The sequence below is a fragment of the Rutilus rutilus genome (assembly GCF_951802725.1).
Source record: "Rutilus rutilus genome assembly, chromosome: 23".
In the NCBI taxonomy this organism is placed as follows: Eukaryota; Metazoa; Chordata; class Actinopteri; order Cypriniformes; family Leuciscidae; genus Rutilus; species Rutilus rutilus.
In genome coordinates this window covers 16,778,394-16,805,812 of record NC_140233.1, presented here as the reverse complement: position 1 = coordinate 16,805,812, position 27,419 = coordinate 16,778,394, and the positions used below count along the sequence as shown (strand labels likewise).

Genomic DNA, 27,419 nt, shown 5'->3' with positions numbered 1-27,419 from the left:
TTCAGGCAATTCTGAACCTCAATGTCAGTGTTTGGCATCTGGAAGGTTTATGATATAGCAGTACTTATTTGTCAGAGGATACATGTACAGTAATAGCAATGACAACCATTAATGTATTACTCTCTGTGTTGAGTCGTGTATGCATTACTGTAATGGGGTATAATAAACATACGAATCCACATTTTATGCAGAATGCAAGGTAAGACAGTTTTTTTTTATTTTGATCAGGTGTCATTGAGATTATAATACAGAATATTCCCTTTGAATGGGAGTTCAAAATAATGTGCTTTATAAAAATGGATTGATTCACTTTTTACAATTTAGTGTGTAAGATTTGAAATCTCAATCAGTTGTTGTTAAAATTATGGAAATATTACTCTTGAACAACAATTGATTGTAAAGTGTCATGAATTTTGAATACTGAGCAACACATTTCTATTTACATACTAGTTTACTAGCATAGTGACTGCTAACTTTAAATATTTTTCACTGAAATGAAAAGTATAGAAATACTAAACTTTGTTGTAAAAGCAAGTATGCAAAAATACTGATAAACAAGCAAGTTACTTTCTATATGACCAACATTTTACTATTTAATGTTAATGGTTATAGTTCATTTAAAATTTCAAGCATCCACTTTGAATAGGAGCTCAACGTAATGAGCTATATAAATATTACTGTACTATTTAGAGACTATTTCTTACTTTTTTCTTACTAACTTTTACTTAGTAAATAAAAAATGTGCTATATGAATATTAATAAACAAACTTGTTCCTATTTCACTTCAAAGTTACTTTCACATTTGTATTAATGTTCGCTGAAATTAAAAGTACATTTGATAAACAGCATTTTACTCTTTATAAAGTAGAGAGCTCATTTACATTCCCATTCATTTGTTGCTGAAATCTTAACTGTTTATATTTGAATACTATTTTTTTTAGCCAGCAACATTTTACTATAATATTTACAATTCAATTTCAGATTCAAGTAAAATCTCTATGCATTGTTGCTGAAATTAAACTGGCAAAGATCCTTGAACCGTTATTTCACATGTCTTTGAACGGATCGCTGTGGCATTTTCAGGCCTGGCACAAATGAATACTGTCAGCATGCTCTGCTTAATGCAGTATGATGTGGCAGAGATTCATTTATAGCACGGAAGCCTCTCTCCTCCGGTCCAAACGTGTCTTTCTACAGCAATTAACTGCGGAAAGGTTGATCTTAGACGTGAGCTGGCAGAGATATGTCTTTGTCTACGGTACAAACCCACTGCTCTTGTCTTCAAAGGAAGGAGGCATCCTCCCCCAGGCAACACTGCGAGTTATATACTGATAAACTTTGTAACTTCCTACCTGCAAAAGTGTTAAATGGAGTTTTAATGTAATTACTGCTCCAGTGATTTTGGTAGCTAGAAATGAGCTGTAGATCCATTGCCAGGCTCGGATTCCTATTAAAGAGGAAACTTTAACCTTTCACCGCTCATTTCCATAATTCATATTGACCTTTTATGTAACAAGAAGGGATTCAAACCATATATGTAACTTATAAATGATTGGATGCACTCTACAATTGATTCATACAAGTAATATGAGAAGAAAAGGCAAAACTTTATTATACTGTACAACGGATAGTTCCGGTCAGAGCCTGACATGAACTTTTTTTGCTCACCAGCCACTGTGGCCAGTGGTTTTCCAAAGTTACGAGCCACTCAGCATTTTCACTGGCCACAATTTTGAAACAGATACCATGGGTAAAAACTGCCATATAGATATTTAAAATATATATATCATCTCATAATCAGGTATACAGTGCTATGCATAAGTTTAGGCAACCATGCTAAAGTTGACTAAAAAGAGGAATAAAAAATCATATTTTGCAAATTTAACTTAATGCCTTATTTTAAAAAATGAGGAAAAATCCAACCTTTAAGGACACCAATTTTCTTTGTGAATGAATAATGTATCGTAAATAAATAAATGTTCTTCCTTAAAAATCAGGGTGCATAAGTTTGGGCACCACTATGTTAAATTCCCATAGAGGCAGGCAGATTTTTATTTTTAAGTTTTTTTTTTTTTTTTTTTTTAGGATACTATGCATCCTGATAAAGTTCCCTTGGCCTTTGGAATTAAAATAGCCCCACATTATCACATAGCCTTCACTATACCTAGAGATTGGCATGATTTTATTTCAGTTAGCCTAATAGCTAGTTTGATTTGCATTGAGAGATGATCTTATGGAAAGTACTCCATGCCAATCTCTAGGTATGGTGAAGGCTATGTGATGATGTGGGGCTATTTTAATTCCAAAGGCCAAGGGAACTTTATCAGGATGCATAGTATCCTAAAAAAAAAAAAAAAAAAATACTTAAAAATAAAAATCTGCCTGCCTCTATGGGAATTTAACATAGTGGTGCCCAAACTTATGCACCCTGTTTTTTAAGGAAGAACATTTATTTATTTACGATACATTATTCATTCACAAAGAAAATTGGTGTCCTTAAAGGTTGGATTTTTCCTAATTTTTTAAAATAAGGCATTAAGTTAAATTTGCAAAATATGATTTTTTATTCCTCTTTTTAGTCAACTTTAGCATGGTTGCCTAAACTTATGCATAGCACTGTATTAGGCTGCTGTCACTTTAAAGGAGAACTCCGGTCAATTTTAACATTGAGCTCATTTTTGTGTAAATTTGGAGTGCTGTCAGTACAGAGAACAACGACAAAAATCGGTGTTGCCTACACCGTGTTATCCTCTTTTTAAAATTTGCAAAGTTTTAAACCTGCTTTTAGCCTCTTAACATCCTTGATGTGTCATTACAAGTGCACAGGTCATGTGAGTGATTCCTTCTGAGTGAACACGGGTGAATCTGACTGCAGTAGATGTGAAAGATATTAATAAAAATGATGTTATTTCAGCCAGTGCACATACCTGTATTTTCTTCCTGTTTTCGGTCGAAGTCCATAGTAATCGATTGTCGAGTTCATGCGCGTGATCATAGGTAACTAAACCTATGCGTGTGAACTCGACAATCGATTACTATGGACTTCGACCGAAAACAGGATGTAAATACAGGTATGTGCGCTGGCTGAAATAACATCATTTTTATTAATATCTTTCACATCTACTGCAGTCAGATTCACCCGCGTTCACTCAGAAGGAATCACTCACATGACCTGTGCACCTGTAATGACACATCAAGGATGTTAAGAGGCTAAAAGCAGGTTTAAAACTTGCCCCATTGAAGTCAACAGGGTGCAAATTTTAAAAAGAGGATAACACGGTGTAGGCAACACCGATTTTTGTCGTTGTTCTCTGTACTGACAGCACTCCAAATTTACAAAAAAATGAGCTCAATGTTAAAATTGACCGGAGTTCTCCTTTAAGATCTGATGCACTGATCCAATATACTGTTACACATGTGTTTTCTTTCTCAACTGTTTACATTCACTTAAAACATAACTGACTGTGTTTACGGGAATACTCACCAAGACCGACATTTTGACATTATTTTGTGTGCATTTGACTGTTTAAGTGCAATAAGCAGCGAAAAACAACTAAATTTAGTACTGAGAGGCGGCTTTATGTTCGCGCACTTTGGGTTCTTTCGCGCACTATATGCGCAATCCCACGTTGAAATTCAGGCCCTGTAACAGCAACAATATTCATCCGAAGCAAATTAAATGAGTAAGTGAGGAGAGGAGGGTTTGTGTGTCAACCCGCTGTCGGAGAGATGAGAGAGCGAGAAAGCACAGCTGATATCGTGTATCTATTCTGCGGAAAATGAGTATTGGAAGCGTTGACCTTGATTATGATTGATTGAGCCTCGAAGCCGTTGTATATTACTCTACAAACATACACCTTATACACCAATACTTTTATGGACTAACCATTTTATAAAAGCAATAAGCCTGTTAAGCCGTGGTTTACAGTGAAATATGCATAAATATAATATAACATAAAATATAAATATGCATTTACATTTACATCAATTTAATTACATTTTAATTAACAGTCATTAAATTTAAACTTGAATACAACATGCATGCAAACTGAATACAACTGAAACCATCATGAATACAAAGAAGTACATTAGTACGGAGCCCCTAAAGGGACATGGAGATAAAAAAAAAAAAAAAAGAAATGGTTGGAAAAAATATATTTAAATGCTTTTACGTCCCGTTTGCTCGCAAAGAAAGTTTCTCTGGGGAATTTCCGAGAGAACTCAAAAGCATTGACATATTTTTTTCCCTCTCATCTCATATTTTTTCCATAACCATGTTTCTTTTGTGGCTCTGTACATTTATAAGATCTGGACAAAATTTCAAATACTTTTTTAAAAGATTTTTCCCTTTTCTTTGATATTTTTCTTTGTCATTTGCACATGCATTACCATTAATCTACATGAATAAATGCTGCAAAAAATATTGTTTGTCAACTTCGCATTAACTAACATTTACGAATTAAACCTCATTGCCTACCTTTTGAAACAGTGTGTTTATGGTATTTACTGAGGCGACTCACTGGATTTAGGAATTGAGCACAATGACAAAGCGGAAAACCTTGTTAACTGACTTTTATACGTATTAGCATAGAACTTTTTTGTGCTAATTATCTCGACTCTGACTGAAGTCGTTTGGTATAACATACACATACAGTGTTTTGTACAGATTTGAGTGTATCTCTTCCCACAGATGCTTTTGTTCCGGTTTCAAACCTTTCATCGCATGCACAGTGTGGTATGCATTTGTGTCGGCTTATGCACGTCGCACCGCTAATGGCTGCCACGGTTTGCGTGTGAAGCACAAAAGCCCTCTTCTCCCACGCTCAGCACACTTTTTGTGCGACACTGGCTGTGCTCGTGTCTGAGGGAAAAGGTGAGATTGCTCTGCCGTGTGATAGCAAACCGAGGCTTACTTCTGCCAAAATATTGAAAGGCTGTATAAAATGAACAGTAAACAGTGGAAAAGAAAATTTGGCTTCAATATGGGATTTATTTTCAAAATGAACTTGGCACTGATTGCATTAATATTTTAAGTACTGCCTAATGTCTTTTAACTGCATTATGCGTGACATGAAGGGAAACCTTTGCTCATTAAAAAAAGTTCTTTAGCAGATTTTTCAGTATAAAAATCTGAGCAGAATTAAACTTTGCATTTAGGAATGAATTATGCAAAACACCAAAAATAGATTTTCTGTATGAGATGCATATGGACACCATATCGGTTATCGGCCGATATTAGAGTTTTTTTATTTTTATTATTATTGTTTGATATTTGTCATTATATGGAATATGTCAAAAAGATATGAGACAGTAGATTTTTTGTGGTGTATGTCATAGTTTTGAATTTTAAATTCTAGCCGTTATATAGAAAATCTAAAGTTTATAGTCTTTATAACTGTTATATCACTGTTCTCCAAAAACTTTTTGTATGCGTCTTTAAATTCATATGTCGCATTTGCTTACCGAATTTTGTAAAGATCAGAGGTTTTGTTTAGGAATTATAAGCTTTTGGGTACACTTGGTCAAGGACATATTTTTAAAATAATTATGATGAATGTCTTTATAAAACCCTGCTTACTTTTTTCACAGTATAAATAGGTCTGCTGTATATTGCTGCCTTTATAGTTTAGGATGGGGCCATCATATCTGGGCTGTTTTCTGTATATGGGATGCACAATATTTCATATTGCATCATCTGTCCATATTAGAGATTTTTAAACAGCCAAAAAGATATGACATTAGAATTGTTGTGGTGTATTCTATATTTTGAATTTGAATCTTTTATTTTATTTTATTGTATTGTATTTATTTTGTGTGTATTTTTAATGTTGTCAAAATTCCAGTTTTCAGATTTCTCAGAAATTTGGATTGTACAAAAACTAGGCCAATGGTCAAGCTGATAACCTCTGGAAGCTTTTAATTGTGATACACGTAAACTTGACCTTTGGAGTTTTTGTATAAGAACACAATTTTGTGATGAGACAGAAGGTTAGTACACTAAAAAAAAGTTATATGATCAATAAGTTATGGCAACATATGTTGTTTTTACATTGGTTTAACTCATCAAAATAAGTTAAGCAATTTTAATCTTTTTTAAAAGTTCTAATTTAAAAAACAAAACAAATTTTTTAGGTCAGTTTGATTTGTCATGTAAGTTGAAATGACTTAAATATCCAAGTTGATTGTACTTAAGAAATGAAGGCAGCAACTTTTTTTTTACAGTGCACAGATTGTGGTTCATTCATTGAATGTCTGTCAGCCTTTCTACTGAATTGAAATAGTTTTTGTAGTATGCAAACTACAGCTGCTGAATTAACTGTCAGCACTGAGCTCACAGCTGGCACAATCTGCTAATTTATGTTGCCTTTTAAGCTTGATGGGAAAATGATCAAAAATTGTAATATTAATCATCCAGAATGCTTCTCAGCTCCTGCCATCAAATGAAGCACAGCCATTTTCCTTTTTAATTACTATGAACCATGAAACATAAAATCTGTCATTTAGTTAATTCACAGTCTTATTTTGAATTCGAAAACAGGCTTAAAGAAACACTTGCATCTTAAACTCGATTTCATAAGCTGCTCCACTCCACTTGAGTAATATGAGATAGGGATTGTGTTGTTGTCTGATTATTTGATCGAACAAGTGACATTCCTGCTGACAATAGACAAGACGCCACAGGCGCTGATAAATTGTTTAAGGCTGTAATTGTTGTACTACCTCTGTCACACACAACGGTGTGACTAATGCAACCGCAAACTCCTAATGCCTCGGGCAGATTTGACACAGGGAGCTTTAAATGAGCTTCCTTACCAGATGCTGGTAAGGAAGACCTACGCTGACCTACAGAGTTGTATGATTCTGTGTCACGGCCTGTCTGAATATTTTATGAGAGGCAGGACACCTGGAGAGTAGCAGATTCAGAGGTGAATTACATGGCGACGATAATGCGTGTTTGTTTGTGAACCTCAGATGAACTAGTTGACTCATCACCTTCACAAAAAATATAAGTGCTGTTACAAAACTTATTGCCCAAATAGTGAGCTGCCTTTTAACCTCACATCAAGAATGATAACTGTAATGATAAGTATAATGATAACTATATTAGCGTCCACACCAACAGATGATCATATTCTGTGCAGTTAAATCGTTTGCCACTTTAAATGCTTGAGCTCTTTACCGGTGGAATCTGATTCGCTGTCAATGTCTTGTTCATCAGCTGGAAAAAAAAGTGATTCCAACAATATCATTCTTCTGTGTCATTAGCGTTATAGCTGTGGTGTGGATTTCGATATTCTCATAGAATTAGAATGATTATTAAAACTTTATAGTTATCGGTCTTGGTGTGAACAGGCTTTAAGTCAGCATCCTAAAGCTTGTGGGTTTCTCATAAGTGATTCGTGTAGAAAGCTTTAACCAGCAAAATATGATTTCACTGCTGAATCTAGTAAAGTTTGGTGTTAGCATGTTGCTAAGCTAATGATGCAATACTTATGCAAGCACAAAAATATATAGCACACACAAACATTGGATGGATTAAAAAAAAAACTATTTTTATATGTACTTTTAAAGGTGTTTTGAAGATTTTTTTTTCAATGTTAAAAACACTATACTGAGAGTAAGCCATTCGTTGGCTGATTTTTATTGAAAAGTGTAAACGTATGTCTCAGTAGCATTTTCAAAACATTGCTGTGTTTGTTTGAGTAGCCTGACCAGGCCAGCATAGCAACATTAACTCAACCAATGGTGTGAGATTGGGGCGGAGCTATCTGTTTGCTTGACCAATGGCAGTTAGGGGGAGTGTTTTGAGAAGTCTTAAGGAGATGCTGTAGAATTTGAAGAAAATAATATAAAATAACTATAAAAAATTGCAAATGATTATTATTAATAGTAATTATGATGATAGAGAGTTGAATCACTTTAAGACTTTTAAGTGCATAAATATATTGCGTAGTATATAGCAAACCTGTAAATCAACCTAAATCAGGGATGAAAAGACCATTTTCAGCAGTTTCAGGTCATTTATTATAGAAATATAGCATTTATAGTCTTTTTAATTGTTATAGCACCTGATCTTCCAAAAAGTTTGCATGCTTCTTTAGATTCACTTGTACTTGCCTAATTTTTAATTCTTAAGGAATTATAGACTTTAGGGTACACTTGGTCACACCCATATTTTATGAAAATGATAAATTGGCATTGTTATCTTTATAAAATCCTGCCTATTTTTTTTTTCATCCAGTATAGATAGGCTTTCTATATATCATATTATATTTGGGGCCTAGTGCCCGGTAGTGTTCTTGTAAACCCCCTTTCCAGTGTTTTGGGAACAGTGTCACAAATTTGCAGTTTGCAGCAATTTTGCCGGTGGCTCAGTGGTTAGCATTGTCGCCTCAAAGCCAGAATGTCCCTGGTTCGAGTCTAGACTGAGCCAGGATGCCTTTCTGTGTGGAGTTTGTATGTTCTCCCACATATTGGTTTCCTCTGGGTGCTCTGGTTTCTCCTACAATCCAAAAACATAGGTAAATTGGACCATCTGTCCAGGGTGCTTACACTCTGAGAAAAAAAAAAGCTACAAAAGCTATCACTGGGGCTGTATCCTTTCAAAAGCTACACATTTACTCCTTATTTACCTTTTAAAGGGTGCATATTAAAAGTGATATTGTGAGGTTGCATCTCAAGTGAGACCTGAGATCTTGAAGTGTGCCCCATGGAGACGCCCCACCAGCAGACATTATCGCTGCACAGCATCTCAATTACATGATGTTGACGGAATTGATAACAAAGGAGAACAGCCACCATTAAGGAAAGCATGATTATCCTTGAAAGGTGAAATAGTTTGGAGAGATTAAAATAATGAGACAGGCGTCAAGGCTGGAAACTTAACTGAACAAGATTTTTTTATGATAAACAAAACAACGTTGAAAGCATAACAAAACAAGCATAGAGCACTTGGTACAGACCGACGCTCCAGCTCCACCTCCTTCCTCATCACTCCCGCCACTGCTCATGGGTAATGTAGTTTGTTTGTATATATTGTAAAGGTTAACAACAAAACGATCACAAACATTAAAGCAATCATAATCATTTAACCTTATAATTATTCAACGTCAAATGCAACAAAAGGACACCCGTTCGGCATAATAACTGGATGTCTTCCGGTGAATTGGGCATCATGATGGCTTCCACAGCTGCTCTCGGGATGAGGCCACCATAGCTGTTCATTAAATGGACTGTAGTGGTGAGAGCACGTTTTTGGAGGGGTACTGGAGTGTTTAACTCGGGCTGTGAAGTGCTTATGCTGTAATTGAGGGCTTAGAGGCTAGATGGAGGGTTATTATAGCCACACTTTACGCCAAGCAGTGGCCCGTTTCCATATCAAATGCTCCTTGCTGCAAATTCCCTGACAACATGATATTGCCTGCGAGGATTTAAATTGACCTGGAGAGCAGATGGTTTGTTTTGGAGTCAGAGACAGCGAGCACGAATCCTCCATTAGTGTGACTGTTAGAGTGTCTGAGATGTATTAAGGACCTGATCAGATCTTGACGACATGGCTTGTCACAATTTTTCTTGCCGCATCTCCGAATACAGAAACCGAATTGCTATTGTGTACATTTCGGTGGATATGACACCGTGGCCGCAGGTTTTCAAGTGCACTGAGTGAATTGCATTAGACCAAGTAAATAAGCCGGGACGTGTTTGACATCACCTCGTGTTCCCGCAGGCACCTTGGGCAAGGTGACACTATCAGATATCATTTGAATCTTAACACGCTTTCCTCACTCCGCTGAGAGAAACACTGAATCTGTTTGTTGTTCTCTGGTCCCTCTGTATCTAATCTATGTGCCTCCCTGTCCATCTTATAATGGAATACGTTTCCGTTGCCGCTCCGGTGTTTTCATCCTTCCTTCCGTGCTTTCTGACCTTCTGATGTCCTTTCTCTCTTTTTCTCTCTTTGTCACTCTCTTCTGCTTTCATACTCAATTTCATTTGCAATATCCCTTTATCGTCTTTTCTGTCATCTTCCTTTTCCCTATTTATCTTTCTTTTGTCTCCATTATCATGTTTTATTTCATCCCATCCCATCCCTTCCTTTCATTTATTTTCCTCATATCCAATATCCTTTTCCTTTTTCCCTGTTTTCTTTCCTTTCATTCAATTCACTTCCTCTCATCCAATTTCCTTTTTCCAATTCTTATCCAATTATACTTTCCTTTACTATTCCTTTTATTTCCTTTACATTCCTTTACATTCCATTTATTTCCTCTTATCCAATTTTTCCCCCAATCATCTTTTCCCCTTTCTTTTCCTTTCTTTCCCCATTCTCCTTTCTTTTACTTTATCTTTCCTTTCATTCCATCCATTCCTTTCATTTCTTTTACTCTTATCCAATTATCCTTTCCTTTTCCTTTCCTTTTATCCCCCCTTCCTTCCATTTAATTTGTTCTCATCCTTTCATTTTCTTTTAATTTTTTCCTTTTAACCGATTCATTTCTTTTTCATCCCATCCCATCGCTTTCTTCCATTCCATCTCCTCTTATACAATATTTTTCTAATTTCTAACTTTACTTTTTCTCCAATTCCTTCCCTTCCCTTCCCTTCCCTTCCCTTCCCTTCCCTTCCCTTCCCTTCCCTTCCCTTCCCTTCCCTTCCCTTCCCTTCCCTTCCCTTCCCTTCCCCATCAATTCCTTTCATTTCAATTCCAATCTTTCCTCTTATCCAATTCCTTTCATTTCAATTCCAATCTTTCCTCTTATTCAATTCCCTTCATTTCAATTTCAATCTTTCCTCTTATTCAATTCCTTTCATTTCAATTTCAATCTTTCCTCTTATTCAATTTCTTTCCATTCCTTTTCCTTTCCTCACTCTCTATCTCTCCATCATTCATTCTCCATCCCCATATTCTCTCTCTCTCTCTCTCTCTCTCTCTCTCTGCCACTTCCTCATCTTCTTTCTCTCAGGCGGTGTGTGTATTGCTCAGTCTCTGAAGATCCCCAGAGAGCCCAGACCGGGAGAGTTCGACAAGATCATCCTCCGGCTACTGGAGACACCCAATGCTCGTGCTATCGTCATGTTTGCGAATGAAGATGACATCAGGTGTCTTTATCTATAGCAATTTTCTTTCCATCATATTCATTGATGTATAGATATTAAATAATAATGGTAATCTGTACTTGTAATATGCTGAAAAAAGAATAGGCCGAAGAAGTCTTTTACAAGCATTTTACACTGAAATTGGTTTTGTTCAGAAATTTTTGTATGGATTATTTTTACTGAGAAATAAGAGTAATGGCTTTCTTGAGTCTATGTTTTTCCCATTAATGCTGCCACTTTTAAATTGTAATGTATTTGGTTGGGCTAAAATTTGTAGGGCAGGATGAGTCTGCAATATATACAATCACTCAAAAGTTTGGGGTCAGTAAGTTATTTAACATTTTTATAATATTTCACAATATGACTGTTTTTATTGCAATTTTGATCGAATAAATACAGCCCTGGCAAAAGACTTTTTCAAAAATGTATATTTTTAAAAACTTACCAACCTGAATCTTTTAAAGGCTAGTAGTATTTGGTCCTTTTACCGAGAATATTTTGAAGGTCTGGTAACTTCTAGAAGTCTGGTAACTTTCAGAGGTAGACTTGCATTTAGGTGTTTTAGTTAATACATTTATTTAAGTTAATAAATGCATTGGAAATGCACTAAAAGCCATAAGAAGTCAAATGTTGAGTTCATAGGGCCTTCAAGTCAAATCAGTTGAAAAGCTACCAATTTTGGACGAACCACAGATACTTAACTATGACTTTCATAGAGTTAAATTGAAGATGATGCAGTCGAGGCGTAAGTATTGCTCTTAGGTGAAAACCTCAAGAACAGGTGAAGTCAGCTATTTCCTATAATGTGCCGTCTAAGGCCTGGAGAACTCATTTTGACATAATCCACTTTTCAGTCATTTATGCCATGAAATTTCATGTACCTGTAGCACAGGACCACATCACGTCCCCATATTCCAGAGAGCCACTGGCCTTCTAAGCCTATTATATGATGTCCTTTGGAATCTTGCCCATTACGCTGATGACTTTATTCTAAGTGGTCTAACAGAACACTGTTGACCTCAGAAAATCAGAACGAATCAGGTCTGTTTGAAGGAAATTTTCAAGGTTTCTAGGTTTTAGGATACTTCACTGCCTCACATGTGAATGTGTATTTTGTTTGCTCATCTTTCAGACGTGTATTGGATGCTGCAATGCGCAATAACCAAACAGGTCACTTCCTGTGGGTGGGATCAGACAGCTGGGGCTCAAAGATATCTCCTGTCGTCCAGCAGGAAAGTGTGGCAGAAGGTGCTATTACCATCCTCCCAAAAAGGGCATCCATAGAAGGTAAAATGGTAATTGTCTAGTGGACGAATTCTGATTTAATATTTCTCTTGCAATTCCAGTCCAATTCCAATGCTTTCATACTTATTTTCAGCCTTTGACAGATACTTCAAAAGCCGCTCCTTGTCCAACAACCGACGGAACGTTTGGTTTGCAGAGTTCTGGGAGGAGAATTTTGGATGCAAGTTAGGGATGCATGGGAAGCGTCCAGGCAGCCCGAAGAAATGCACTGGTATGAGAAGGTTTTGCATTACTGTCTTTTAACCTGGATTAGAAATTACACTGTTACTGTTAGAGTTCTCTTCTGCCTGGGAGGCAAAACAGTCAATCACGCTGACATCGGATTGGATCTCTTTGAGGATTCAGTGTTTCTAGTGGTTGAGAATATCAATGGGGACATCAGGAACAAGAGTTTCTGTTTAAAGCCTTTAAATAAACAGCAGAGTCTTACTTATGTCCATTTGCGCACAATGGAGGTCAAAATTGTTCCGTCTTCACAATCTGACAGTCCCTCTAAGCTCTGATTGATTTACTCAAAGGCTAGCTGAATTATTTAAGCAGAAGCTTAGTCTTTATGGAATCAGCTCTACATTTATGGCTGCTTTTCTATGCCATTTAGCAAAAAAAAAAAACTTTAGTTTGGTGACCTAACATTTAGCACTTGTACTCCAAAATAAGTACAAGTGAAAGCATTCACATCCCATTTTGCTTCTGTTATGTGATCTATTTCGAATAGAACAAAATTTAGAAGTGTAAACAGCTTGGTAATGTAATTTCAGAGGTGGAACAAGTTCTACATTTGATGAAAGATTACGCAAACACTTTCTTTGGAATGCGCTCTAAAAAATTGTTAGCAGTAAGACCAGGAACATTAAGAAATTAAATAATAGAAAAGTGACATTCATGTAATTTTACACAGAAAATGCTATTTTCATGCTAAAATCATGTTAATCATATTTTTATATTTTTATATTTACGGATTGGCCCCATTCACTTCCATTGTAATAGAAACCTAGATGTTTTCCTTTTGAAATAAAAATCTTACCTGAGCCTGAAATATTCAATTAAAGTAGGAAGACTTGGCTAAAATAACATTTACATTTTTTATTTGATCTTAATTTAAGCAATTGACTGCCCCAGGTTCACCATGGCGACAGTTGTCTCTTGTTGTTGCTCTTGTCTCCTCTTGTCACTTAATTCTGCTTCTCTCCTGTATGAAACTCATGTGTACAGCTACATAGAGCAGATGGACATTTGGGGTCCTTTTATGAAAGCGCAGTTATTGTTCTGGCACGGTGATTTGACATAATGAGAATAATTATATAGCTGTGGATGCGGCACATCGCTCTCTCTCTCTCTCTTGCTCTCTCGCTCTTGCTCTCTCGCTCTTGCTCTCTCGCTCTCTCTTTCTGAATGATCTGTAAAGAGATGCTCAGACTACGCTTCACTGCAAATGGATGCCTCTGTCAACAGCACGCTGGCAGAAATGCTGATTACGATCATCTATTCCTTAAAGAAGTACGAAGAGGGAGAGCTATTAAACCATGACAAAAAGATGCTCTTTTTGTCAAATAACAAAAACAGACGCTGAGAGATCCCAGCTGTTAGGGGCCGTGCAGCGCTTGGGCCTAGAAAGAAGATGCCTGAAGACACATGCACATAAGGACGCTAATACACCATTACATCAAGTATTCAAATACTGCAAAACAACATTATGTGGCACTAGCAATGCATTTAACTTCTCAAATGTAACATTTGTGAGTGGAACAAAATATTTGGTGAGAAATAATGTTGGATGGAACTTTATTTTATCCATCAGCATGTACCTCACATAATGTTTTTTTTTATATATATATCCAGAGACTTGGGATGGGCTAGAACACAACAACCCAGAACACCCTAGCAACTATCTAGAAACTTTCTATCAATCAAACAGAACACCATAGCAACCACGTAGGAATTGTATTTTAGGCCCTTGACTTTGACTTGTAAGCAACAATCCAGAATGCTATATCAACTGTCTAGCAACTCCCTAGCGACCACCGAGGACACCCTAACAACCACATAGAAATGTTGTTTGAGGCTCTTGACCTTGACTAGTAAGCAACAACCCAGAGTGCTATAGTAACCATCTAGCAACTCACTAGAGACCACACCCAGAGCACCCTAGCAACTCCTTAACATCCACTCAGAACACCCTAGGTACCACATAGCAACTCCCTAGCAACTACCCAGAACACCCTAGTAACTATCTAGCAACTTCCTAGCAACCACCAAGCACAGCCTAGCAATCACATAGAAATGTAATTTTAGGCTCTGACTTGGACTAGTAAGCAACAACCCAGAATGCTAGTAACCATCTAGCAACTCCCTAGAAACCACCCGGAAAATCTCATAGCAACCACATAGTAAGTTTGAGCCTTTTGACTTGGACTAGTAAGCAACAACACAGAACACTATAGTAACTGTCTTTGCAACTCCATAGAAACCACTCAGAGTATCCTAGCAACTCCTTAACAACCAGCAACTACATAGCAGCTTCCTAGCAAGCACCCAGAATACCAAAGCAACCATACAGAAATGTTGTTTCAAAGGCTTCTTTTACTTGAGCTAGTAAAAACCCATAAAACATAGCAGCTCTCTAGAAACTACCCAGAACTCTCTAAAAACCATATAAAAACATTATTTGTGGTTCTTTTTACTTGGGCTAGTAAGCAACAATCCAGAAAACTCTAGAAACCATTTAGCAAATTACTAGCTATAGCTACCACATAGAACACCCTATCATCTTTTTAGTAACCACCTAGAATAACAACCTAGTTACTACTGAGCAGCAACCCAGAAACCACCCAGAACACCATAGAAACTTCTTAGTATCCACTTAGAACATCCTATTTCAGAATCTAAAAAATCTTTATAATAATGTGCACTTTATTGCATGTTGCCAGAGACATGCATCTGTATCAGAAGCTCTAGCTTTTTTGTGTGTGTGTCTGCAAGGGGGTCAAAGAAGCCAATTCAAGTCACATGATCGGTGATGCACTGCTTATTTTTTGTTTCAGCACATCTCCAGGCAGCCTTATAGACAAGCAATTGTGAATCAGAGCACTCAACGCCATAGTGTTATATTTAGTAGAGCAGTGATGCTTTCCTGTCTAGGCTGTTAGCGGAGGTAGCAAGCCGTGAGAATGCATCAGTTCACTTTAGGGGATCTCTGTCATGGCATTCACTTAAGCTATAGCCCGATTTAGACTTCATAAACTCTCCATGCATTCAGCTCAGAATGAAAATAGGCTGTACTGGAATAAAAAACAAAGTGGACAAACTAGCATCTCTTTTCTAGAAGTGCAATCATTTGATGCTCGACCAGAGTGCAAATAAAGACTTGTTCAGCGTAACAGTTAAATATGATGTTTGAAGGGAAGATGGCTGTTTGGTGTGGTCTGATTGAATTTGTGCTGGCTGTATAAATAATTGCCTAGTGGTTAGAGTCAGACCGTCGAGTCAAAAGTTGGGACCAGATTATATGCTACGTTCACAACGGCTGCATCCGAAATCGCATACTTCCCTACTATATAGTAGGCGAAAAACAGTATGTGACAAAATATGGATGTCCGAATTCACAGTACTCATGAAAGAGTAGGCAAAAAGTACACAGATGACTTACTTCTTCCAGGGAGATTCTGAAGTGTGCATATGATGGACCCTTTACTATACCATGAGGCTACGGGAGAGGACTTGTGTATGGCAGTGAAGTGACGTAAGGTCACATGATAATGACAACATGGCGAATATAGTACATCCAGATTACATTCATACTATACACATTAATACTATATAGAACGTCCTTTTTTAGCGGTTGTTAAGAATACTTATTCAAAATAAGTACCTATTTAAGAGAGTATGCGATTTCGGACGCAGCCGATGTCAGTTTTTAGGATTGATGTCTCAAAACTTATAGTTGCGTCTTGCAACCACCCATAACCTACCATTGCATCAGTGACTTTTGCATGGGCAAGCACTACTTAACACTTCAGTGAGAAAATGTAACAATCTACTTTTCAAGGCACATTTATAGTCACTGAATCCTGTTCCAATTGAATCAGATGCTCCAATTAGCATTACACATCCAGAATTTTTTGCTCTGAGATGTACATTATGCTGACTACAACATCTTCCTGACAGAAATCGTCAAGAAAAGAGCGGTCTTTCGTTTATTCTGACTGTTCTTAAGACAAGCACTTTGGGCTGAATCCCATGGAAAGATGTCAGGCAAATGAAACTGGATTTACAAAATGTGCCGCGATGGGTTTTGCTGGAGGAAAGCGAATGAGGGAAATCTCCAGACTCAGCTTGCCTGCTGAAGAAGGCGTATTTTGACTAGTAAGGAATTGAGTTTGAAAGCGGCCTATGTGTGTAAGACTTATCTGTGGGATTGAGGCAGGCAGTAGCGGTCTGAATTGATTTTATGATCACCCAGAGATTGAGGTTTGGTGAAGCTTTTATCAGAGTGGCTCTGTGGAGTAATCATACACTATGACAAACAGCTGACTCAGCAACACGTGTGGTCAGCATTCACCTGTGTGTATGAAGAGCAAAGAGAGGTCTATGAATATAAGATTAACCCTCTGGCACAGTCTGCAAAAGTGCTGATATCACAGGGTTTGCTTTCACGTGTTGCAGCATGTCTGTAAGGCAGGCGCGTCTCCATGTATTGACGTCCTCGGTTGTGGGATACATCTTATGTGTCCTACATGTTGCATCAGACCTGACAGGGAAGCTAATGGAGTTTGATTTTGTATTCTGTTACATTTGCTTATTACGTGATGTCTGTGCAGTAAAGTGTGTGTGTGTGTGTGTGTGTGTGAATATTTATGACTAGGATTCCTGTGTAAGGATCGATCGAATGGGATTTGCCTTTTTAAAGAAATATTCTTGGGGTTTTTTTGTGACAAATTTACCCCATTTACTTTCTTAAAGGAATAGTTTACCCAAAAATAACAACTCTTTACTCACCCTCATGTCATAAAAACAAAGAAAGATATTTAGAAAAATGATATCACTGAATGATGACAGATTTTTAATTTTGGGGGTAAATCCTTTAAAGGGATACTTCAGGATTTAGCATTAAGCTTTGTATCAGTAGAAAACCCGTAGTGTTTTGAATTACCGTGCTTTCCTCCCTCATGTCCCCCTGAGACGAGAGATTTGTGTATTTTTTTGTCTGGAAAAAATCCTCCGATGACGCAAAATGACGATTTTTGCGTCATCGGAGGATTTTTTGGCCAGAGGCTAAAGACTACAGCCAGTAGTAGGGGCTGTTCTGCATGTTTTCAACCCGCCCATAGAGGGTGGGATCTCACTCACAGAATGTACACATAGTGTCAGCCATCTTTCTTTGGAGGCTAAGCTAACAGGCTCTTGTTCTGTGGAGAAAGGTGAGTAGTAGGAGAAAGCCGAGTAGTAGGGGTTAACATCCTCTTTTTCCCAGACATGTCCCGCCGTCGAGATTGTCCAAAATGTCCGGGATTCGGCTTTTGCTTTCTGCAGTCGCCATTCATTGTTTACATGCAAACCTTTTGTTTCAATCTAACTGAATTCATTCCGATTGGTGAATCTGAATGTAAAGTTTACGCTAAACAAGTGATCGGTTGATGTGCTTTTTAACATTGCTAAGAAAATACGTCGCTCATCAGTAATCACGCCACCGGCCTCGCGCCGTTCTCTCACGACCCTCAGTCTCGTCCTGCTCGCCACAGTAAACATAATGAATGGCGACTGTAGAACGCAAAAGCCGAATCCCGGACATTTTAGGGCGATCTCGAAATCCCCGGCAGACTCGTCACGGAGACTCACTAGTAGCCTAGTCTTGTTGTTTAACTGCGCGCTCTTACCGGTAGGCGTGGCTTGGGAGTGGCCTCGTAGAGCAGCGAAGCAAGTGCATTCTGGGAGTTGTTGTCTTTCATCCACATAAGCCAAAAATACATTTTCTGGCTTTTCTCAGTCTAGAAGGCTCCAAATTCAAAAATAATTTCACATTTCTACTACATAAATGACCCATTTTAAATACACATTAATCTTTCCAGAGGTGAAGTATCCCTTTAATAAATGTTCCTAGTTTTATTGAACATGATTTATCAGTGCTTGTTATTCTAAAAAATGTTTGATAAATGGCTCCGAAACAAATACAAAGTTATGTCATGGAATAGGCACAGGCTCATATGTCCTTAACTCAGTCTGCTTGCAGTCACATTGTTCTCTATAGGGCATAGCTGATTGGTCCCTGCTGTATCAGTAGCCAATGAGCTCGCTGCTCAACCCTTAAATACTTAGTCAGCATTTGCTGTAGCAGTTGCAGCGTGCTTTCAGAAACCCTCCACCTTCCCCAGCTCCACCTGTAGATCTGCTTATAGACCAGATCATTTCTGTCAAGAACACTTTATGATGCTTTCTAGAGTCTCTTAAAGGAGAACTCCGGTCAATTTTAACATTGAGCTCATTTTTTTGTACATTTGGAGTGCTGTCAGTACAGAGAACAACGACAAAAATCGGTGTTGCCTACACCGAGTTATCCTCTTTTTAAAATTTGCACCCTGTTGACTTAAATGGGGCAAGTTTTAAACCTGCTTTTAGCCTCTTAACATCCTTGATGTGTCATTACAAGTGCACAGATCACGTGAGTGATTCCTTCGGAGTGAACGCGGGTGAATCTGACTGCAGTAGATGTGAAAGATATTAATAAAAATGATGTTTATTCAGCCAGCGCACATACCTGTATTTACATCCTGTTTTCGGTCGAAGTCCACAGTAGTCGATTGTCGAGTTCACGCGCGTGATCATAGGTACTAAACCTATGCGCGTGAACTCGACAATCGATTACTGTGGACTTCGACCGAAAACAGGATGTAAATACAGGTATGTGCGCTGGCTGAATAAACATCATTTTTATTTTATTTTAAAACTTGCCCCATTGAAGTCAACAGGGTGCAAATTTTAAAAAGAGGATAACTCGGTGTAGGCAACACCGATTTTTGTCGTTGTTCTCTGTACTGACAGCACTCCAAATGTACAAAAAAATGAGCTCAATGTTAAAATTGACCGGAGTTCTCCTTTAATAGATTTGTAGGGGCACAAATGGTAAGGGATACTACTTGATTTAGTTGTGAACAACTTGATTAATGAATCGTTTGAGTAAATGACTCAGTACACAAAATCATACTCAGGGTTATCCTTTGGCATAAGATGCATCTTACAGAAATAGTCACAAAATAAATCTTTAGTTAATTGATTCAGAAGATTAAAGATTCAAAAGAATATCTGGGATTCATCAAAGGTGCTTATAGACGGGTGTCTTTTGCAGTTTAACTTATTGGTATAGAAACACAATCCAGTCAATTCAAGATAAAAAGTTACATTTTGTCCAACATGTCAAAAAAATTTTTTTTGTTTACAAAAAAATTCCTGACATACGTACATCACATTACAGAAGTAAAATGAGTTGCGAATGTCATTTCATGTTGACTCTACCTGGATTCGATATTTATGATGAAGATTACATAAGAACAAGACATATAGAATAGGTTCTAGGTTGTTAAAAACTTTTTGTGTAAGGTCTATTGCCAATTGTGTAGAGATATATGAAGCACACAAGCATTTTTCTGCATTGAGAAATCTTTCACCCTCACATGAAATTCCCAATTGAAATGACTGGATTTTGTCACGTGATACATAGCTAGTCCGTTGAAATTAACCCAGAATATTCCTTTAATGGATGCTAAGCCACATGGAATTTCACTAGCGCTCACATCAGTAAAGTCTGATGAACTTCTCAAAATTCTCTTTTGTAGATCGCGGCTCTCTCCACAGAGAGGAGCTCGGTCTCCTCTCTGGTGCAGCTATTGATTTATTGTAAATGGCAGGTGAGACTCCAGAGGGCATGTAGGTACAAAGAGTTTGGATTGTAGGAGCAGGAACACCCACATCCTTTCTTTTTCAGGTGCTCTGATGCTAATAACACAACAGTGGTACAAGTAGCCTGAGGTGATCAGCTGCATGGACCCTCACTGGGCCCTGAGTAGGCGCACACTTACATATGTAGGGCTGGAACTCAAAGTTAATAGCACTCACATCCCCTCACCAATACCCCAGCCATGAAACGGGCGACTTTTTACAACTAACTTATGCGCTAAGGTAGGAGTGATTATACAGGAGTGTCAACAAAACATTCACAGTATGTTCCTTTTCAGATGAAGTGGGAAATCTCCTCGGATTAAAGTTGTGAAAATGGATTCAGAGGTCAATCAAAGTCACAAACTTTCGGTCCGAATGCTAATGTAAGAACTCCACGGGCGAAAAATACAGCGTCTGATGTTTGAATGTGTCTGATGGCTGGGCACAAGGTGGGCAGAGGGTGGACGTCCTTGATACTAACATTGTTCTCCTGTTCGGAATACCATGTAATTTGCTCGCACTGTCATTTAGGTCCATTCGCGAGCGTTTTTGTGCGCGTGTGTTCGTGCGTCGCGAATGCTTCACTGAGTTAAGAATCTCTGTGTGATAATTAGTGTTTAGTGCAAACTTCCACTCAAGCGAGGATAAGAGGACACCATGATCATTGTTAGACAATTTATTGGAGAGAACACTTTTGATAATGACTTTGAATTACCTGTGTGCTCTCGCTGTGAGTGGACGCCGTGACTTTCGGAAAACGAGGCCACGTGGAGATCCATGTTAAAACACTCTTTTGTATCTCTTTGTCTCACACGTCCATATCAATTGTTTCTCATTTCATGTCCCGTGAAGAAAATAAGAATAAAAATGGATTAGCCCTATTTTATTATTCATAAAAAGTTATTTTCAAAACAATTTTAATATATTTAGTATATTTTATTCATAGAAATAATAATAATATATATTATTATTAATGAGGTTTTACATATATTACCAATTTTCTTCTTCTCATCACTCCTGTGGCTTGATATTATTGATATTTATACATGTAGCTGGCTTGAAATTTATATATAGCCTATATTAGGGCTGCACAATATTTGTTTTTAAAACGATAACTCTTTAAATAATGCAATATTTAATAGGCGATGTGATACAATAAAGTGTGTAAAATAAATTTAAATTAGATTTAAAAAGTGAAAATGATATAACCAATATATAAGTTTCCCATTCTATTTTTAAAGAGAAGAAAGTATCCCTACAAATTCTAAAAGTGAACTGTGTTTTACTGTAGCATAGATACAGTATAGCTACATAAAATAACGTCAGTCAGGTAGGCCTACATCAGATTTATTTAACAACAGAAATTGAATAATCAAATATAAAAGTAAAGCACTGCTTAGTCTTCACTGTATTAATTAAATATACACTTATTCTTATTAAAGCTAAAAGAAATTCTGTGAAGAGCCGTGAGTGATTTTCTCTTTCTCTATCGTTGTTCGATTAACTTTAAAGTCGCCGTGAAATCAAATTTTACAATTCGTATTATTATATGTAATATTGTAGTGTTTATTATAAATGATTTATCTGTGCACTTCCTGTCATGTGCTATAGCGCGAGGGCGTAGCAACTCCCCTCAAACCGTTAGTCTGCTATGAGCGAGAGATGAAGAGGAGGAGCGCTAAAGTAAAACCCTGCCCTATATTCAATATTCCATTTCACTTGGAAATACGTCACAACACTGGAGAAAAGTCGTTTGTAACTTCCGGTTCATGGTGACTTTAAGCACACAGACGGAAGCAGGTTTATTAGGCTGCAGTCACTTTAAGAGCTGCACAGATCCAATATAATGTTACACGCACACTTTCTTCCTCCGGAGAAATTACCCCCAAAAGTCATTATTGTGATATGAATTTAAAGTATCAAATAGACATTGCAAAAAGTAGCTTTAGAAATAAATATTTTACTGGATTCAACATATAATTACACATAAACTTTTAGGCTACAACTTTAGGTAAAATTTTTTTTCAGAAGCTGCATCTTAATTGGTATTTAGATTTACAGACTCAGTATGAATGCATTTACACTGCAATTTCAATTGCATAAACATGCCATGAGATTTATGGGGTATTAAATAGGTAAATGGGTATTAAAGGGATAGTTAACCTTTAAAATGAAAATTCTGTCATCATTTACTCTCACTTGTGTCGTTTTTAATCCTGAATGACTTTCTTATGTGGAACATAAAAGAAGATATGAGACAAAAACTCATACAGGGGCATCTTTGCCCCAATATTTAACATTTTAGAGGTATCTAACTGCATTCTATAGCCTTTATCACACAGTAAGTTGTCGCCCTGCTTCATGTTCATCACCAATCCACTGTATGAAATGTAAGATGACCTACATAGGTCTGGGGCGGGGTGGGTGCGTTAAAATAATTAACACATTTTTTTCCATAACTAATTAATTAAATTAATCCATTAAATCGACAGCCCTAATTTTAAATTTAATTTATTCCTCTGATGCAAAGCGGAATTTTCCGCATCATTACCCCAGTCTTCAGTGTCACATGATCCCTCAGAAATCATTCTAATATGCTGGTTTGCTGTTCTGTAACAGTGGCTGTTTCAGAGGATCGAGAGTAGGATCCAGATGCAGCAAACACTTTATATACAAGATAACAAGAGGGACAGGTTAAGGTGATTTGTAGTCAACGAAACAAGGCTAACTATGGAGACAATCAAGGGTGGCTATGGGAACAAACATGGGTTAAATTCAAAATCGCCCCCTATACCCTCAAATAGCGCCCTTTGTAGTGGTTGGCGCTCAACGGCTGTCCGAATTCGCTCACTCGTTTTCATTCACTACTTCAAGTGAACCGTATTAGTGGACTAATGTAGGGAATAGTGAATTCCCTCCGAACACAGGAACAACAAAAACGCTTCAACATAAAAGTCCTAACACAAAAAAAGGAAACCTTAGCTGGGGTTGTGACATGCTCAAGAAACATTTCTTATTATTATCAATGTTTGTGCAAACTTTTTTTTTCAGGATGCCTTGATAGAAAGTTCAAAATAACAACATTTATTTGTAATATTTTATAAATGTCTTTACTGTCACTTTTCATCAATTGAATGCAACTTTGCAGAGCAATTAATTTCTTTAAAAAAAAATGTGGTAAGTGTATATATGTATGCGGGGATTTGAAAATGTACTGCATAATAGGAATGACCCATTAACATTTCTCTTGTCTCAATGCTGAGAAAAAGCCTCTAAAATAAATTCCCTGCAATGTTTGGAATTCACATGACAACGTCTGGTGTGGGCAGTTTAATAGCGCATTTTTCAGCCCTCTCGTGCACCTGCTTCCCAGCCTTTCATATGAAAGGGAATGTAAACGCAAAGTGTCTGTGTTGGGTCTGAGCTCCACTCACGGTGCTCGTCACTTGCCTCGACTCTAATAGCTCTGAGCCCTTTATGCTAGCGTAAATGGGTGTCCACGAGAAGAATGAAAGCAAGCCAAAGATGCCTGTTAAGTGGAGGGCACTTGAAGACATTTCATAAGTACACCTTTGTCCGTGTTTTTTTGGAAGTATCAAAATTGCATGCTTTTTGCCAAATGTCTCCTGTGAGTCACAGCAGAATTGAATGGCTAACTCATTCTGTTCTTTTTTGCCTGTTGTACGATGAGGCGAATGTGAACCGTATTGTTGAAGTGTGCTATCAAATCAAGTACTTTTGATTCTGAACGATGTAACCTGTGGAACACATCCATATATGGAGATAATCTTTTTGAACCACTCTTGAGAGCTTGTTACCTTGACTATATAGCATTTATGCTAATCCTGGCACTACTTCTGTGAACGCTTTCATTATTTTGCCAGACAAGATACAGTATGTGATTGCAAAAAATGTCCTTTACTATGTTATTAGTGTTATACGTAAGGCAGCCAAGTATGTAGATTTTGTATAATAACTTCAAATATAAATGTTGGCAGAATAGAATGTTATATATGTGACAAAATCCATATTATATTGCTCAAAGTTTGCTCTTTTATCAACTTTAAAATTCATTTGGAGAACACAATGAGACACACATGAGACTACAGTTTGCTTAAAGTAAAAGTACAGGGTGTAAAATGAATCATAGCTCATGAATCATAGCTCATGGACATCATAGCTCAAATAATTTGGAGATAAATCTTCATATAGAAATCTTTGACTTTTGTTTCAGAAGAAACATATGAAAAGCAGGAGATTTGGGCAAAAGTCTCCATTTGATCTCTATATAATCTCATTCCTGTCTAGGAGAAACAAATCTTGTGTAATTTATTTAAAAGGTGTCTAGCAGTAGCTTGAAGCACCGTAAAAAATTATATGATCAATAAGTTATGACTGCATATGGTTTACATTGCTGTAAATTTAATGTAATTTAAGTTGAAATGACTTACATTTTTAAGTACAATCAATTTGGACGTTTAAGGCAGCAACTTTTTTTTACAGTGAGATTTAAATAACTGAGTTGGAGTTCACTTATGTTCTCGTTTGAGTATCACCTTTTTCTCCAATGTTTTTCATGAAATTCCTTTAAATAGACACAAACAAGACAAGACAGTAAGAGTACCAGAATGTGAATAAAACTGTTAGGCTCATATTGAGATTTCTGACTTTAGATTGCAGATTTTGGTGTCTTGGCAAATCCAAGAACAGTTAGAGATATAGATGTTGTTGAGATCTCTTCTGAAATTCTGAGATTACAGTGCTCTTTTTCTTTAGATAAACATTTGAGAAGCTAGGAGAAACAAATGAGAAATCTCATTTGAAATTAGTTTTAAGGCTGTGTAGCAGTAGCTTAATGGTTTACTTTATATCATTCAGTTGGAGTTCTCAGTTATATATTATGCGAGTATCACCTTTGTCTCAGATGTTTCTCCTAAAATTAAAAATAATGTGTACAAGAATCAATTATTTTGATAAAAATGACAAAATATAACATTAAGGTCACATAAAAATAGTTTTTACTGTTATAAAAAACATGAATTTGTGAGCATCAGTTGAGCTGAATGTGTCAGAATAAACTCGCAACACACACGATCGTTGTCTTTGGTGAATTCGGCCAATCGTGAAACAGCTGTGTCGTCATCTGAGCGTGTGCAGGCGAACTGCTGTGCCTGACCCAGACGACTGGTCTCGTCTTGCTCTTGTGGTACTTTGATAGATTAGGTCTCGTGGTACTTTGATAGGTGAGCTTCAGCTGGCCTCTGCAAACTGTTTTTATGATGAATTGGAAGAGAATGTTTTCCTTATTCTCCTGTCCCCGCTGGTCTCGCCCAGCTCCAAGTCCCCTGTGTCCCCGCTGGTCCCGCCCAGCTTCAAGTCTCCTGTGTCTCCAGAGATCCCACCAGGCCTCCCTCTCCCGCCTCCTATTCCAAAGCCAGCCAGTTCCTCTGCCCCGCCTCCTTGACTCCTCTGAAACCATTCTCTTGTGTGGATTTGCCTCGGGTCTTCTGGTCTCCAACTCTACCTGGTAAAGAGGATCCCCAGGCTCTGCCTCCAGCCGCTGATCCCGTCACTCCAACTCGGTCCGTCGACCTGTCGGCTCTACCTTGGCTCCTCCCTCCCTTGGCACCACCAGAGACCATCATCCTTACGGCTCCACTGGCTTGTCCCTCCAGCTCCGCCTTGGTCAGATGTCACCCTGCCTCACCCTCCCCCGTAAGACTCCGTCTCCACCCCTTTTGCATCATCTGACTCCGCCTTCCCTCCGGCTCCACCTCAGTCCTCAGTCCCTCCAGCTCCACCTCAGTCCTCAGTCCCACCAGCTCAACCTCAGATGCTCATCACTGCGGCTTCGTCTCGGCCTCCAGGACCATCAGTGTCGCCTGGTCCCATCTGTGTGTACTGGCCTCCTCTCCGTCAGTAATCCCCCTATAGTGTCATCAGCCAAGTCTCCACCATGGCTCCTCCCTCCCTCGATTCCGCCTTCATCCTGGCTGCGCTCTGGATCTCTTCATGGCTTCTTCTGCTCCTTGATCATACCTGGCTCCTCCCACCATCATTGCCACCCTGGTTTCTCCCGCCACAATCTCCTCTTAATTTCTGGCCTTCACCCCAGCCCCTCGTCCTCCTCCAGAGCCCCCACCCTTCCTCCTCAGTTTGACTGTTTACTGACTGTTATTCTCCGTGTTCATTAAAGACCTTAAAGTTCCTGAAAAGTGTGATTTATTTGGAAGGTTATTTTGTAAGTCTAAATAAGACTAAGGTAAGATTTTAGGTGTACATCAGGACCTCCATATCCCATCATGCCCTTAAGCAAGGCATAAGAAAGTACAGTTGCTTCAGAGGGCTGCGCCTGCAATAATGGAACTGTGGATATGAAGTTGTCGCTTAACGACAGGTAAATATATAAAATTCTCATTATGCAGCACAATAATTTCACCAAAGGTTCTCATTTTAATGATTAATGTTTAAGATTATCAAAAAATTGTGTGCCTGTGCAGAACTTTACGTCACTAGCTATTTCATAAAAATCGGCAAAGGGTTTTCAGATGCAGTTGAAGGCAATATCGCAGCTTCAGATGGCGGCATCCCTCACGCTAAAGCTTTATTGAGAAGATCATTAAAATGTAACTGCTGCAAATTATAAGTGCCATTTGTATAGAGCGAGGTCTGATGATTTAATCTAGTCAGGTAGCCATCACTGCTGTCTTCAAAAAAATGTCTTCAAGCAAGATTTTCATTAAAACTCCAAAGATTTAGAATACCATTTTTCTGCCTTCCCTCATACCTTCTCGATCCTGTCAAAAAAACGGCAATATTACCATCCTATGCAAATGTGTGGCCTGATTTACATTCCTTTTTAATTGGAGAAGAAAAAAAGGCACATACTGTATGTGGAAAAGGGTATGGTGCATCTGACTCTACTTCGGTAGAAACCACAGTTATTCTGTCATTGAGACAACAACATTAGCACCGGCTCATATAACACATGCCCATTTGTTGATGCTCACTTCAAATTGTCATTTTTAATAAGGGAAACAAGCACATAATGAATGAAAGTGCTCTGGCCACGTGAAGCTTTAGTTCCA

At 37.8% G+C, this 27,419-nt stretch overlaps 1 protein-coding gene across 3 annotated transcripts in view; it reads left to right on the top strand.

Moving 5' to 3' along the window:
• grm8b (glutamate receptor, metabotropic 8b) overlaps window positions 1–27,419 on the top strand; it is a 170,145-nt gene that overhangs the window by 106,129 nt on the left and 36,597 nt on the right. For 2 of the 3 annotated variants that reach the window (XR_014626003.1, XM_084397152.1), the window contains exons 4-6: window positions 10,965–11,100; window positions 12,230–12,384; window positions 12,476–12,613. Coding sequence is in view for 2 of the 3 variants with exons in the window: in XM_084397152.1 (XP_084253278.1) it covers window positions 10,965–11,100; window positions 12,230–12,384; window positions 12,476–12,613 (429 nt within the window). In the remaining variant the exon portion in view is untranslated. The remainder of the gene's footprint in view (window positions 1–10,964; window positions 11,101–12,229; window positions 12,385–12,475; window positions 12,614–27,419) is intronic. The other variant, XM_084397153.1, reaches the window with a different exon arrangement.